Raw genomic sequence first — 16,588 nt, 5'->3', positions numbered from 1 at the left:
AGTGCTGGTTTACCACTATTCTAAGATAACTATATTGCCTTAGGCTGAGCCTGACATATGCAGAGGACAGTGCTGGAGGATAAAAACCCATGCTGAATCCAGCTTTTTAGTCAAGATCATACATAACCTGTAACGTGGAGGCAAACAGCCACACAAAATCGCTCCACTAAATTCTCAGGCGTGATGCGCGGGTGTAGCCCTTATCAGCTGAGCCTTCCTTCATCCCACTCTGCCACCTCACTGCACAAATACCCACTTTACTGTGTATCGGCACATACTGCAAAGCACGACATATACCACACCAGACACTCCTACATGCCTGTTTAGACACATGTAATTTTACACATCAACACATCCCGATTCTGCCTCTTTGGAAACTGCCAGCACTATCCTGCTTGGGTTCAAATCCTTCACAGCATTCGGGCCTGTATATTAAACATGCGAGTTATGCAGACCCCAACATACTTAAAAGTAAGCATGGACTTCAAAAATGTGTTGGATTGAGGCCAGGATGCTCACAACCACACGGGACACAGCCCTTTGGCCTCCTAAATGTTGTTGTATGTGGATATACTTTCCATTTCCCTATGGAAACCTACTTAAATGACAACATTCTGAAGGCAAGCAATTTAAAATCTCCATGGACTTGGGCAGATAATGTGGTCTCAGATTCTTCTCCCATGTCTCCAGTACCTACAGTAGGTCAGTCATTGCTCCAAACAGTCACGGAAAATGAAACAGACCGTCTCTCCAGTGGAGCGCTGGGAGTGGGACACAAATCTTTCCATTCAGCAATGAGAGCAACCTCGTTTCATTTTCCAGAAAATTGTTCTCTAGCCAAAAAATACTGGTGATTTTCATTAGAGCAATTTATTTCTCAAAGGCAGCTGAAGACAATTTGTACCAATGACGCTAAATACCATACTTTTGAGCGTTTATGAGGCTGAGAAGCAAAGAAGCTCAGGCAACAAGAGTCCTTTGAACACGACAAGGTTTCTACCTATCTCATCTGAGAACAAAACGCATATGCTTTGTGCACCAGCTGTATAAGTTTACAGTATCTGTTTCTCCTATGAAAGCAGTTTAACTCCCCTAAAGCAGTGCTACAGGTTGTTCTGTGTGCAGAGCTGGCATTGCAGAAGAGAAATGAGAGGGCAGAAAATAGAAGGGAAAAAGGGAGTAAAGTCTGCAGCTGCAACCAGCCAAGGCAGTTCTGTCTCCAGAGCCATGGCACGAAACCCAGTCCTGTGACAGCAGTGCTGCCCTTGCCAGCGTGGGCCACAGGTCAAGTGGTGCCCTGTGCTCCTGCATGACATCGTCCTTGCTGTGGCTACAGAGCATGCCCTGCTATGTCTGTAAAAGTTCGGGACAGAGCAGAGCTGTATGCTGCATCTGAAACATCTGCATCTCACTGTGTTGCAGCTGTACCTTTTTTTGCCATGTAGGTTCTTTTTCACAGTATGTGGATGGAATACGTTGTATAAAGCACGGTGTAAGCGTATACAAAGAGCATGCATTTCTCCCTGGAATTTGCATAAGCAGGTTATTTGCATTAGCTATGTGATCTTAGAGAACGTGCAAGAAAAAATACAGGAGGAGTGAAGAAAATAGTGGTTTTTTCCTATCTCTGACATGTATTGTACTATTTGATCACCTTCTCCTGCTTTTGAATCCTCAAGGGAAGGTGGTTAGAAAAATTTGTTTGTATGTTTTTATTCACAGGCATAGAGAGAAGAAATGTTTACAGGATTAGTAGATTCAAGATGCATTAACATAAAGAAAAATGTTTCATCTTTTGAGAAGTTAAGGAGACAAGAAAATACTTATAAAAAATCATTATTTTTAACGTGAAATTCCTTTTCCAAAAGAATATCATCATCTTGAAGTGAGCCCATTAAAAAGCCTTAAAAGGAAGCAAGGAAAATCTTGTTGCCTAACAGGCTAGACCGAGGCTGAGGAATTCCAAGTCCAGTTTTCTGTCCATCACGAGTGTCTTCTGTGATATTGGACAAGACACTTCACTCTGCTCCTCCAATTCCTTATCAGTCAGCCTGTCATGTTCACATGTCTCTTATCCTGTCATCTTACCTCACGAATAATATTTGGCGCATGAATCAGTTACAGTAGGTTGAAGTGGGTTGGTTTATCCTAGAACAGTATTCAGACATCAAATGCATGCAGGGGAAATTTATGCATTGTAGGAAGAAATGTAAGGGGAATAGATGGGATTTCAACATTTCTATGCTAGTTCTTAATTTTTATTTGACTATCCCATGGGTGTGTTTAGTCCTTTATTGGCACATGATGAAAGTACCATGTAAAATTAAAAACGCCTAGCTGACAGAAATCAAAGCAAACTTCTGTCAGCTGCACTAAAGAAACACACTCGAGGGCAGTAAAAATGGAGGGGGAGGAACATTTTTTCCCTCAAATTTCTTTCTGCCTGAGTGACTCTAGGCCCAACTTGCAAAGATAAAGGGTATAAAAAATTCAGAGGAGTTCAATTTTACACAGAGCATTTCTCTTTAATAAAAAAAATTGCAGCTTTCTTCCCTTTATTTTTAGCAGCCACCTGGCCTGAGACAGAAAGAGCACAGTCTTGGATGTGCATGTACGTTTATGGGGGAAATTGTGGAGGAACACGTGTATGTGTGTCTGCTTTATTCAAATAGGAGCAAGCCTAGCTTTTATTAATTTTAAATAGATGGCTGTTAGTGTCAAAGTAGTCAGTCACAGAAAAGCCTGAATGGCTTTGTCTCTGTTATGTACCATGTTTTATCAACTAATGCCTGTCTCATAAAGAAAGAGCAGCATGCTAGGGAACAGACAGCTCAAATAGATAGTTATATGCTGGACAAAAGAAGCTGCTGTAAAAAACAGCACCGATATTGTGTCCAGGGTCCAAGACAGATGTTGGAGATGAAATGCAGCGTGGTGGAACGAGAAAGAAGTGCTGGCTCTAAGAGCAGTGCTAGTCAATGAAGCAGCCAGACACACCATGCAGAAGCTTGTTAAATGTGTGATCTCAGTTTGCTGTAGCCTTTCAGTGAAATGGGGGGTTTTGTCTCTCTCTCCCCAGCTGCTTAAATAAAAGACTTTCTGCCTTTCCCCACTATTCTTTGAAATGCAAACTTGTGGCTCATCAATGAAGCCATGTTCTCCTGAAAAGCATAGAAATGTTTATATATGAGGTGAGGAAACTGTCTCAGCATGAGAGCAGGCTGCTTCTAGGTGTGTTATCTCATATGGCAGACATGAGATTTCACACTTTTCCCGGAAGTTTTTCAAATGGAGGAGCTGAACATAGTTCGCTGAGCAAAACCAATGTTCCTGCAGTTACACAAAGGGAAAGGAAGACCAAACTCAAGGCTACTAGTCCTACACAGTAAGTTATAGAGCACTTCAAGGTTTCTAAGCTCTATATACATGACTAGAATTTCTAATAGATTAAAAATTTGGGGTTATTTGAAAAAGAAAATCAAAATGTTCCAAAATGAAAGTGTGAAAAAGATACACTTGGTCTTCCTTGCTGGTTGAAACTAGCTAAAAGATTCATGAATGGTTTTGGAAGACCTGACCGGCCTTTATTCAGTAATGGAATTTATTGTGAGAAAATTTTATCTTTCAACTATGAACTAACTCAGAGAGACATAGTGTCTCAGTCCTTGCTATATATCTGAGATTTCAAACTGTTTCACATAAAGAACAGAAAATATGCCATCAGTTCACCAACTCAGTAATACACAAGTGTGAAAAGGACAGATATACATTTTATGCCACAATGTTGGCTGGACAAGCGGAGATGTGATTTTCAGCATGGATGGGGCTGCAAATTATTCTATTTTAACCATGCTATGCATGCATAGCAAATCAGAACATTTTCATTCCAAAGATGTTACATAAAAGGTTGAGTTTTAACCCAATCAAAAACATCGTGAGAGCACTGGAAGCCAGGACATTTATATGCAAATGACTGACCTTCTTTGGTGGCAAGACGTGAGGAAGCTTCTGTGTGGGATGGAGTATTGTAGACCAGCAGTGAGCTACCTATAATGAAAAGAAAAGGAGTTATTGCAGTTTGAATTTGCTCTGCCAGTGGGGAACCATGCAGGCAGGTAGAAAATGCTATCGTTAGGATCTAAAGACCAAATTTTTCAGACAATTAGTTACACATTTTCTATGATGGATATGAAATTCTTCTAATAGCTTGGTAGCTGTATGTCACACATGTGCTACTGTTTCTCCGCTTGCAAACCAAAATAAAGACATTTGCTTCCTTCACTGAGTGCCTTGATGTCCTCCATTGAGAACTGCGATAAAAGGGTGAGGTTGTATAGTACATTTATACAGGTACAATACCTACCACAGCAGAGTCTCTAGAAGTTATTACGGCACAGACTATATTACAGGATAAGGAAGAAACTTTTCTCTCTCTAGCTGTAATAGAGAAATTTCCTGTTTGAGGAACAACATACAGTAGAAGTGACATGAATTGCACTGTCAGGATCTGAACATTTTTAGAGTGTCACATGCTTGGGTTTGGGCCAACAGCTGCAAAAATCTCACTGGTATTCCAGCATCTCCCATGCTTTGTGGCATTTGAAAGTGGCTTTCTTGGTTCAGAGTGGCCTTTCCATCCAGCCCCACTTGAAACAAAACTATTCAAGAGAAGCACAAAAAAGACCCCATTGGAAGGGTCTTTGTTTTGCACAGTCTACGGTGGAAATGTTCCTTTCTAAGCATTTTACTTTGGTTATCCTGTAAACTCTTCTGGAAAGGGAGGAAGAGGCCCTGTGAACTCTTGGAAGCCAGCATGTAATACACATTTCATGGTTGTCTAGTTATATGTGTTTATCCTACATAATCTTACAGGCTCACCTTTCCAATAGCTCTTTGAAAAAGTTTCTACTGCATCAGGTGGTGACATTCCTAACAAAGTAGAGGGCCCTTCTTCGTAGGGACCGATGATGTGAACTGGAGCAGGGCACCAAACTTGCCATGGATGGGTATGGATGAAAAGTGCTTTTACAGACACTTTCCGCTATTTATACCTACACAGCCCTCTATTCAGTGAGATTCTGTCCCATTTAAGGTACTTGGTCCTAAGCAACACACAGCAAACAGTATAGATTTCTGCATATGCTATGCTGCCCCTGAGCATCCCCAGATTCTTTGGCAGGGCTAAGAATACCTCTTTTGCAGGTACTATAATACTAACTGATTAGGATCTTGTGACTAAGCCATGCAGTCTCCACATTCCTCTAATCCACATGATCCCAAATAACACTGACCTCACTTGCCCCTCTGTAGTACTCATAGTATGTCTCGCTTTCCTGTGAGAGCTGAGGATTAGGCAGTTCACTGCCAGAAGTAATAGCCATTGCAGGTGCTGGATCTTATTGGCCCTGTGTTCCTATGGATTTCTTTTCTTCCTCAAATGCAAACAAAGCCAAAGACGTGCACAAGCCAGCATGTACACAGAGGTAGAAGGTGTTGGAAAACAAAGCCTGCTCACAGGGAGTGGAGGATGGATGCTACCAGATGCTGCAAGACAGGGGATGTTTCAAAAGACCAGGATGGATAATGTGGTAAACTAGGAGGCAAAGAGTTCAAAGGGATCCCAAGGGTACCTTGACTGTGAAAGCTGCAGATAGCCAAAGTGATTGGCTCAAATATTTAGAGAGATTGGCTGGTCTTTTGCTGCTGCTGGAGGAGGAATTACTACAGCTTTGTCCACCTAACTCATGTTTTCGTCAGATGGTTTCTGGCTTTGGCATTTCTCTCTTGAATATCTGTGGGGAAACTCCTGTCCACCACTCTCTCCTTTTCAGGTTATTTGAAGTAGATCCTGAATGCAACGCCCAGCCTAGCTTGCCCCTGCCAGACAGGGAAGTGCTGGGTAATTCAGAAACACAGTTTTCTATGACTAAATAGGCTGCAAATGCCTGTTTGCACTGACTGGCTGAGGAGGTGGGGGTAGGGTGATGAATAGCACTGAACAAGCCTGTATGATCAACCTATAGCTACTTGATGCTAAAAAATGCACCCCAAGCCACTGGAAAGGGACGGCGCCTCCCCCAGTTTAATTGCTAAAAGTTCTCACCTTTGCCCGACAGTCTGAGGTTTCTGGTGGGAACACCACAGAAAAGGAAATGTGTTTCCTATTAAGGGTTTTCAATGAAGGAGGAAAAGAGAGAAAGCCAGAGACACAGATCAGGACAGAGAGAAGCAGACAGACAGAGGCCAGGCTGCTCCCTCCCTTACTTGTTCTTGGGCAAAACTTCGGCTGCGATGAATTTTCATTTTGTTTTTATTCCCCCTACCCCTCACAGGGTCAGTGACACCTTAGATTAAATCAGCTCTTTCTGGAAACACTGGTATTATTAATAAAGTGCAGGGCTATTCTCCTATAATTAATATTAAACATGTTATCTTATGGTTCCCCCCACCTTTTCCTTTCTTCTTTTATTTCCCTTGCATTAATTAAAGAGGAAGATGGAAAAGGACTGAAAAACAGACCAGGAGAGTTTTTTCCCCATAAAGCCTTCCTTTTCACAAGGCAGCTCATCTTTCTGAGATGCAGGAACATCTTGATTTCACAATCTTGAAGTCTATTTAATCTGGAAGCCCTTTTTTATCCTCACCTTCTGAAGGCCATGTAGCCTTCCCTCCACATCTCCTGGTAGAATCAGAGTTCTGCTGCTTTTAGCAGTATAGTTTTGTTTGGCATTAATATATGGCCTGAAACCACAAAGCAGTTTTCTGCTTCTCACCACAGTCTCATTCTTTCCCTTTCAGGCTCTTTTCATTTGTAAACACCACACACAACTGACCCCCCATAACTAGAGTGAAAAAGGACAGGAGGTGACAGTTCAGGCTTCTATTGATGTTCATCCCAAACATAGCATGAAAACAATTCAAATCTTCCTTCACACTGCCCATTGGCTGACTGGAGAAGATTCACCAGGCAGACTGTGTTTGAAAAAGGCACTGGCACAGCAGTCATTCAGTCTGGAGTCCGAAGGTGCAGGGGGATGAATGAGAAGAAGAAAAAGCCAAGGCATGGCTTCACAATTTTGGAGAGGAAACTGGAAGAAACACTTAAAGAAAGACGATTGTTTGAACAGGATGGACAGTAAGTTCCCTGAAAAAACTACTGGGGAGTGTTTTGAGAGACTCCAAAGGATAGAGTGTGCTGCAGAGCTGGGTTCTGCAAGTCTGAAATCTAAAGATCAGAGATGTCTGAATTCCTGACTGCTTCAATAGGTTACGGAAACAGGAAACAACTGCATGATTCTGATCCAGACCTAAGTTTTGCCTGAAGACTAAAGGTGCTGTGATATGAGTTTGGTTTAGTCTTGACTATATTAAATAGCTCACCTGAACCTTCTGTCTCCAAAACTAAGATTGAGTTTTTGTAGAGGTCTTGCAGATGTTACCAGTTTATTTTTTCAATCTGGACTCAGATGTGCCAAAATAACGTACTTCAGCAGCAGTTTTAAGAATGCTTTTACCCTGGTCAGGAGTGCAAGAAGTTGAAAACCTTCTCAGGCAGCTAATTTTCAGGGGGTCTTCTTGCCTGCCTAGCAAATAGGCTCAGAAAGTTCAGACCAGCTTTATTTCTTGGAAAACAAACACCAAAGTTGAGGATTCACTAGTCATCACATATCCAGTTTAACATCCTGAGAGGACAAATACCTTTCAAGAGAGAGACTGGGCAGATGTAATCTAGCCTATAGATCTGCAATTCCCCAAAGTCCTCCTGTGTTTTGTTGCCATCATGTATTCTCCACTCTAAGCGGGAGCAGAGCTGGATGTCTCTGAAACAAACAACCTCACAAGAGGGGAAAAATCATGAAAAAAGCCCATCTCCCCATGGCACTGAGCTCAGAGGCTCAGCACTAAACATCCGCTGGAAATCAGTCTGGAAAAACAATAAGCTCCTTTCGAAGGCGTTACTCCGTGAGGGAGTTAACCAGCAATCCAGAAACCAGACTGTCATTAGGCAGCGCTAGGAACAGCTGCACAGAAAGGAATGCTCTTCAGAGGCTTCCTGACCTCCACTCAGACAGGAGCTTGCTTTAATAAGGACAGCACTTGCATGACGTCTTAGAACAACCCAAGGGGCTGAACAGAGATAAATTTATAATCATAAAAGCTGGGGATGGACTGGGATTGAATTCTCCTTTCGTATGCATCCACGTAAAATAGGAATAACTAATTTGTCTGAATCCAGCAAAGTTGCTTGGGGTTTTTTGCTTAATAGCATAGAAATCATTGTAGGCGTTCCCTGTGCAGAACATTATATGTTTATGATTATTATTCAGCATGCATTGCAGCAGCACTTAAATGTTGCAGCTGCATTAGGACTCCATTGTGCTGGATCTTGAGAGACATTAGACACAATCCCTGTTCCACAGGTTGGCCATCTCAACAGACAAGACCAACGAGAAGGCAGGATTACTAGCTCCATTTTACAGAAAGTAAAACTGAAGCACAGAGGAACTGAGGAAAAGGTTTATCCCTCCTATTTTCAGGCATTTAAATGCCATGTGTGAACTAGGGGACTACTACCCTGAATTTCAACATGTCCTGTTGCTTTTTTTCTATAAACAGAGACCAGTGTGACCAGACTTCTAATTTAGGGACTTCAGGTATCTAAAGGTAGGTAAGATCAATCAGGAATTTGCTTCTGAACAATTGAATCCAGGGCTTCAGGCTTACACCGTGAGAGCAAGAATCCAATTCCTCTGGTACTCTCTTTGAACACCCCAAGTAATGGGATACCTAACACTTGAGACTATCACTGGAGATGCTGTCTGGAGCTAAAGCAACAGAAGAATTCAACTCTTCTGCCAACCTTTTCAAATTCAGCCTGGTTCTTTGATTCAAAAACCATACAACTCCTTCTTCGTCTCTTTCTGTCAATTCTCAAGTCTTATCAATAAGACAATTCAAGAGTCTCACTTGAGTATTTATCTTGTGGGAATTCAAAAACATTTCCGGTTACAAAGCGTCTGATTTGCCCAGCCAAAGTCAGCCGGTTTGGCCAAAGCAGCACTGGCTTCACAAAACTGCCTTACGCTTTCCTGTAAAAGTGTGTAATTCTGCATGCAAACCTTAGTTAGAAAGTTATTTTGCATCTGCAATAATCTTGAAGTGTTCTGTGAACCAGCAGCTTTTTGCTGATGAAACAGGATGAAATTTGCAAATTATTTTAGATGGGAAATTATTTTATTGTGAAGTCGCAAGGGACAAAAACTGTTCAAATCCAACAGTTTGGTTATTTGTTGTGAATCATTTCCTTGGCTCGACTTCTCAAAAAAACATAAAGGTGGGGCTTACAGAGGCACCCATCTGTGATCTAACTCTTGTCCCACTGTAATCTGTAAAACTCCCACTGATTTTAGCAGAGGCAGAGAGAGACCAGCACCGAACAGCTTTGAAGAAACACCCTAAATAAATGCTGTCTCGCTGCTTTATTGCACTGGCCAGATGGAGACATCTTAAGCTGCCTTTACATCACAATTTGATTTCCCAGTGGAGGAAATATACTTTTTTCTTTCTCTCCCTGCCCTCCCACCTCGCTTTATGGCACCTTCTCCTGATTTTTTCAGTCCTCAATAATTATACTCCTATAAAAGCTGTTCCACTTGAAAAAATACTGGAGCGTGTGAGATTTAGCTCCACTTCTCTGGCCTTGTCACAATGCAATTATCCTGAGCGCACCTTTGTGAAGAAAATAAATGCTTTAACCTCCATTTTATAGCTGAAGAGGAGACATTCAGAAGCTATGGACATGCTTATGGTTGCACATGAAGTCTTAGGAAGGTCTGAATCTAACACTGCCAGCCTCAAGAGCATGTGCTAACTGTAAGGTGATCATTCCTGTTTGGGCTGCTGTGGTATGCTTCTCCAGAAGTAGCTCAGAAGACTGCTCACAGCTTCTGTCTTAGGGGCTTAATACAGCAAAAAGGAGTATTGGATCCATCACATACTCTAGTGTGGGACAGAGAGTAGCAATGAAGAGGTTCAGGAAAAATTGTTCTTTGAGTACTAGGTCATTTGCACGATGTTTGCTTCAGCACACTTACATTTGGGGAATTAATCTTCTATTTTTTCCTCTTTCCAACAAATCTGGGCCTCCACGAACATAGAAAATCTCCAACTCTGGCCAGTTGACGGTCCTATTTTGAAGCAGTCTTTACCAGAAGCCTTAGGGGAAAGTGCACAGCCCTCTAACTGCAAAGTTATGGAATAATTTGCCCATGACCCATCAGTTAATGTTTGGTTTAATCTCCACAGCAAATTTATGTATTTTTATCATATACCCACAGATGTTTTTATTATCTGGAAGACTATCTAATCTTCTTAAGAGTCCTGCTCAGTTCTTCACCTCCCTGATAGCACCACTAACTCCATCTAAGCTAAAATTAACTTTCCAACCCACTTTTTATTCCTCCCTTCCTTGTTTGCTCTCTCTGCTTGCCTTCCTCTGTTCTTTTTCCTTCATCCTTGCTGCTATTTATCCTGCAAGAAGAGCCCTAGAAGTTCAATGCTCATGGCAGCTTATCCTATCAGCATGTCATGCTAGGGCTGGGATGAGTCAGGGCAATACTTACTTTCCCTGAGGTAACTGAGGTGAGACAACAGAACTTCTGTGTTGTAGACGGAGGTGGTTCGGAGGAAGTCTTCCTTGTTCATTTTGCAGAGCTCCTTGCCATCCATATTCTGGAAGATGGTGGTGTCAATCTCCATTAATCCATATTCCTTTATAGCCCATTCCAGCCACTGGCGCACATGTTCCTGGGTCCACAGGGTGGGATCTGGCAGGAAAGCACAAAGGGTGGTAACTATATGCAAGCCTCCAGCCTCTAGTACTCACTGTAGCCTAGTCAAAGCATTAACCATTGTTTCCACAACCAAATGTATTTAATTTACTGATTCCAATGCATTTTGCCAAGATGAACAAGTACTCTGCTATAACAAGACTCAAGGCGCATAAACTGATCACACTGACCCTCTGGCTGGGTGAGTTCTCTTGACTGTCTCCCACCTGCCTGAATATTATACCTGTGCTTGGGAACAGTATTAGTGACATTTGACTGTGACTTTTCTCCCTCTGGAAAAAAGCTTCCAAAAGCAAACTCATCTCTTTGAAAGAGTATGCTTGTCACAGCTTTGATTCTGCAATGCTATGTAATTACATCAGGGCTGTATAAGTCACACCATCCCTCACAAGTGCATTACAAAGTTCCAACAGATGGCATTTTAAAGTCTGAGGATGGCGGTATTTATGGTCAGCAAAGGGACTCTGAAAAAAAATATTATTGCTTAAACAGAACAGCTTGCCATGTATCTCTGAGTCACATTTGTTCACCCCGCTGACAAGAACACAATTCTACCTCCGCTAGCCCTGTAAAACCAACACAGCTATTGGAGGGCAATGTGGATTTTATACTGTCTCATGCATCATTATCAACTGTCAGCAAAGCTCCAGCTGTGGAATCTTTATTACTGGCGATGACGTAAGAGAGAGATTGAACCCGGCTGGAGTTTCAGACCCCATGGTGATGGTTTGCTGCATCAGTAGTTAAAAAAAGAAATCATCCTTTGAGTTTTGAAAAGAGCATTAGATCAGAAAGTCCCAGCAAGAATTTGTGCCACGATACCATTTTCACAGAGTCATTTTCAGAGCATATCTGCATTTTCAGATGTTTCCTGTGCTGCTTCTCCCCATGTATCCCATTTGAAAATTTAAGCTGCAAATTCATGTTCCATTGCAGCTGGAGAGGATTGTGAAGGCAAGCCTTAGCTTTGGAGACGTTTGATCTGTCCATCACAGCTGGTACATTCCTCTAAGATAAACCTCAAACACTTCAGGTCCTGAGGCAGTTGAGAAAATGGATCAGAAACATGTAGCCATCACACAGCTGGTAGCTTGTGCTTTGGATGGGTACAAGAAATGCCTCTGCCACACATTTTATAGTGTATAATATAATGCCTTGGCCCAGAGCTGTAAACTGTGTGTGCTTGGGCTGCAGGGACCCCTTGACACAAAAGGTCAGGTTGTGGCTGTACCTGGTACATTCCTGGGCAGCTGAGTTCCAGAAAAACAGCATGAAATGGAGAAGTAAGACCAAGGAATACTGAAATTATAACTGTGACATTTCCTCACTGAATTTCTAGTAGGACCAGGTTGCTTAAAGTTGAATTTTAAACGTGGAACTTACAACCCCATATCTTTGCAAGTCTGCTTTGGGAAACAAAGATGGATTTCCTTTAAATTTTGGCAATAGCCAATTTAAAATCTGCTTTCTAAGCACTGGCAAAAGACTGCAAATTTTACAATGCAAGTATTCAGGGGAGGATTCTTTTTTTTTTTAATTGAAAGAGTTATTTGTCTTGAGTTTTGAAAAAAACCCCCAACATTTAGAGAGCATAGTGAATTTGTGGTCTCCCTTTAAACAAACACTTTTGAATTTCAGATATTCATTCAGCCTATTTATCACTGCCAAAGTCATTGAATGGTCTCTGAAAAACTGCCTTCTTGAAACATGGCTTAGAGTTTGTTATTATTACTATTGCAAGCCTAATGTGACATTATTCTTGCCTATCTTCACCCTAATGCGCTATAAATCTTTACTCTGGATTATATTAAAATTTCCAAATGCCTTTCTTGGATGAATTCGGCCTCATATCCTGCAGCCAGAGATCTGGGATGATGTTCATTATTGTCTTCCAAAGTCTGGTAAATCACTGCTATTTCACAAGTATCTCAAGGTTTTGATTTGTGGGTGCTCATGAGGGGAAAAAAGTCCTTTTTTCCACTTTCCTTCAAAGAGGAGATTTTCAACCTTCTCTTCCACTGAGGGCACTAAAAGTCATTTCCCCTATGTCTACAACAATGCTAAATTTTAGCCCACCCTTGGTCTTTTTGAATATGCATAAATAGCATGGTGAAGAGAAGGATAAATGTTTCCTCTTAAATATCTTCAATAATATAATGACTAGTTGGTATCAGCTAACACCTTTCTAGGCAACGTTGACGCTGAAAACATATCTGATGCTGTCACCAATTAGGTTAGCCAGTCTCTCTAAGCAGATCCTAACACCAGCTTTAATGGTACTTTGAGATTTGCTGTCAATCTCTTATTGGCTTCCTTTCACTACATTCAGTTCAAGCTTTTGCTTTTCATCCTAAATGGCAAACAAATGCTTGGGAATTGTCATCTGTTCGTGGTCAAGCCATGATCAGAAAACAGAGCTAAATTCCACGAGTACATTTCTTTCTGCCAACAGTTCATCTGCTTGAATCAGCTACAACCCTTGGTGAAACCCTCACAACACTGGGTGAAAAGCTGCACCCCTTGAAATCAGTGGAAGTTTTGGTACGGATATTGGGCCAGGGCTTGGCTCATAATATCTCCGCTGCTGCAAAGTTCCTGGGCTAGCCTGTTTATATCTATGGTGTTTATAAACTTTGTGGGGAAAAGACTCCCTCTCGTTCCAGATTCAGACTTCACCAGTTCAGTTGCCTGCCACAGCAGCTCTCATCCTTGACTGTCCAAATGCATCTAATGCATCCTGCCAATTTCAGACAGCAGATGTGGATATCAAATACAAACAGAGAACTGGACAGGAATGTTTCTGTGTAACAGTTTTTGGAAGGATTATGTAGTTCCTGCAAAATATAATTTTTCTGGTTTTCTACTTCTAACAAAAAAATGAAAACAAAATAGCTCATTTTGAATCAATATGACATGAAAGTGCATCTGGATCCTGCAGAACATCATGGGAGTTATAATTTGGGTCCACTTCATGCTTATTCTTGCCTATGAACTGCACTCTTTGATCATACTATGCGTGTCCCAGGAAGCACTGCAGATTCTCGTCTAACACATGACGGGAGATGGATTTGGTTCAACAAACTAAAACAACACTTCATTCCAGAAAAAAAAAAAAAAAAAAAAAAAGAGGAAGAAGGACTAATTATCCACTTCTTATTCTGATTCAAGGTAGAACATACACTGGGACACGGGAAATTCCCACTAGCCAGAAACTCTGATGTTTTCCTTACTTTTTACATGTTTTGTAAGAAAGAGAATTCCTCAGAGAGTGGTTAAACAAGCCTTATCTGTTCAGCTGGATATTTAAGACAGTGCAAGGAAATATGACACAAAGAATTCGACGGTGGTGGTACCTGCAGGGACAATGACTCTCCTCTCATTGGTGGTCATGTTGGGAGGAGGCCCGTTCTTCTCATCCATGTAGGTGCTGTAACTCATTGGGTTGGACTCTGTGCCTGTTGGGACGAGTTTGCTGCATTTGTTCACACTACAGTCTACAGGGGACTCCCTGAAATGCAAAAGGAAACAGATGACTTGTCATTATTATGCACCTTTCATCCCTGCTGTAGCAGAAGGAGGTTTGGGTTACAGAAATGGCAAATATCCCAAAGGTGAAAAGTTAAGGGGAGTTTCTTTACATGTGGGAGAGGCCAGTCCTGGCCTGTCACATGAATGTCATAAGGTGATCTATGAATCACAAGTCTCATGGAGAGGATCTTTGATAATGAAACCAGTTGGGGGAAAGAGAGTTGGAGGTTCAAAAAAGAGGGACTTTCAGACAAAGGCAATGGTACCTGTAAGGTCATACTCAATACCTCTGAAATATCAAAACTCACGAACCAGGTAAAAAGCAAGTGCCTATCACATAGGTCTATTGGTTACACCCCTCACTCCCCCTTCATCTGTTATGGCTCAATTGCATTTTAGCAATCCTTCAGACACAGCTTAATGGTCTAGGAGCCCTTGTTGGACTGTTTCCCTCTTGCATTGGGTTAAAAACAACCCTGCACACCATCTTTCTGTTGCAGTGGAGTCTGTTAATTGACAGAAAGGCTGTACTTCTCACCTCATGACCTAAGGCATTTCTGCAGAGCTAATCAGAAATAGATACACCTCCTTTCATTTCATTAACAAAGAACACAAAATTCCCATGCCAAAATGACAGGATAGTCACAAGAGAATACTACAATATTAGCATGGTATCTAAAGAGTCTTATTTATACAGGGCTGAATGTAACTGATCTTGTCTGTTCTTAACAGTTAAAACAGTCCCAGGCTTGTCTACTACTTGGATAGGAAATCTAGAAATCTTAGGTGCCTTAGGCGTGAGTCAAGAACTTCAGACCACAGAAACTGTGTGTGAAAAAGTCTCTGGCTCCAGTTTTACTTCTGAGGTGATGGAGTGATGAGGAAGGAACATTTAGCAACTCAGGTGGCACTGTGCTAAGACCTGGACTACTTGCAGACCCTTGGCAAGCAATAGGCTTTCTCTGTCCTGCTCTGGGAGAATTACGAGCCTCCAAACCACAGACAGGGAGCACAGATTTTGTTCTTCTCCAGCTGCAGTAGGAAGTCATGCTTTTAGCTCTAGAGGTCACTTAAAATACCAGTCCACAGCCTGCCACAGGCACACAGCACATCCCAGCTCCGAAGAATGTACCAGGGAAGGGCAGCATTATTGCCCTCACCTTTACAAGGGTGCGTTAGTGTGCAATCTCTATGCAAAGTGAGCACAGAGCCCATACCCAGTGCAGTTCAGTCCACTGCTTTAGTTGCACAGCTGTCCTTCTTCCCTGCAAGAAGCAAAGTCGTCTGGGAGGAAACCGTTCGCTGAAGGGTAAGAGCTATGACAGTGCACCAAATCCCACCCTCTGAGTCCAGCTGGCAAGACTTCCAAGTTTGGACACTAAACAAATTTGCTTCTTAATCTGAATGGTGGGGGAGGGAGAAATTACTGAAATTCAGTTATCATGGCTGGGAGATAAATGCTCCACCGAGATATTCTAAGGCAGATGGTAATTTTTTCCTCATGTCTTACTGAGGGAATGTTACTTGAAAATGGAAATAAGATGTATAACTTACACATGTTCGAATTTAAGGTTTTACTATTTCACCTACTGTTTTTCCAGGCAGGGAACCAAAATCCGCCTTCAGAGAGGCAAACTGCTGAAGGTTTAATGTCCCCGTGGCAGTCAGAGGAGAGTCTGAGCAACTGCGGGGACACCAGGGTTTTCACAGGGAATGTGATCATTTCTAACTTTCTGTTGAAATACTCTGTGTCAGGTGTTAAATGCTGCCTGTACAGGCAGAGAAAAAGCCCTGAAGCAGCACAAAGGATCTTATTCTTTCCTGAGGTACGGGCTGTCCTGAGAAGACTCGGTGAAACGGCGAGAGCATCCATGCTTCAGGGTGTCAGACTCTGTTCAGCTTAGTGCTTACTGTCCCTGGGAGGTGACCAACCTCCTCGCCCGCCCGGCCTGGAGACCAGGTGCTGACTTTAAATGGTGAGAGCAGCCCAGCTGGTGGGGCAGACCTGAAACACACACATCCCCACGTATGGTTTGAGATTAAGTTCTCCCTCCTTCAGACACAACAGTAAAATTTTCTTCGCGTTCCCTGCAGTCAGCAGGTCCCAGGTGCTAGCGGTGCTGGCACAACTACCTGCTGCCTAAGGTCCTTCTTAGGGGTTCACTCCCACCCCCCTGCTTGGTCGTTAAATTTCCCTGGAAAATAACCCC

At 42.2% G+C, this 16,588-nt stretch overlaps 1 protein-coding gene across 4 annotated transcripts in view; it reads right to left on the bottom strand.

Moving 5' to 3' along the window:
* Positions 1 to 16,588, bottom strand: part of FLI1 (Fli-1 proto-oncogene, ETS transcription factor) — an 89,328-nt gene that overhangs the window by 15,415 nt on the left and 57,325 nt on the right. For all 4 annotated transcript variants that reach the window (XM_052786342.1, XM_052786343.1, XM_052786345.1 and 1 more), the window contains 3 exons: positions 14,204 to 14,358; positions 10,623 to 10,826; positions 3,979 to 4,047 (listed from right to left, as the gene is read on the bottom strand). In XM_052786342.1, coding sequence (XP_052642302.1) covers positions 3,979 to 4,047; positions 10,623 to 10,826; positions 14,204 to 14,358 — 428 coding nt within the window. The remainder of the gene's footprint in view (positions 1 to 3,978; positions 4,048 to 10,622; positions 10,827 to 14,203; positions 14,359 to 16,588) is intronic.

Source organism: Harpia harpyja, chromosome 4 (genome assembly GCF_026419915.1).
Source record: "Harpia harpyja isolate bHarHar1 chromosome 4, bHarHar1 primary haplotype, whole genome shotgun sequence".
NCBI lineage: Eukaryota > Metazoa > Chordata > Aves > Accipitriformes > Accipitridae > Harpia > Harpia harpyja.
Note: the sequence above shows the minus strand (reverse complement) of the source record. Positions and strands in the feature narration are given on the sequence as shown.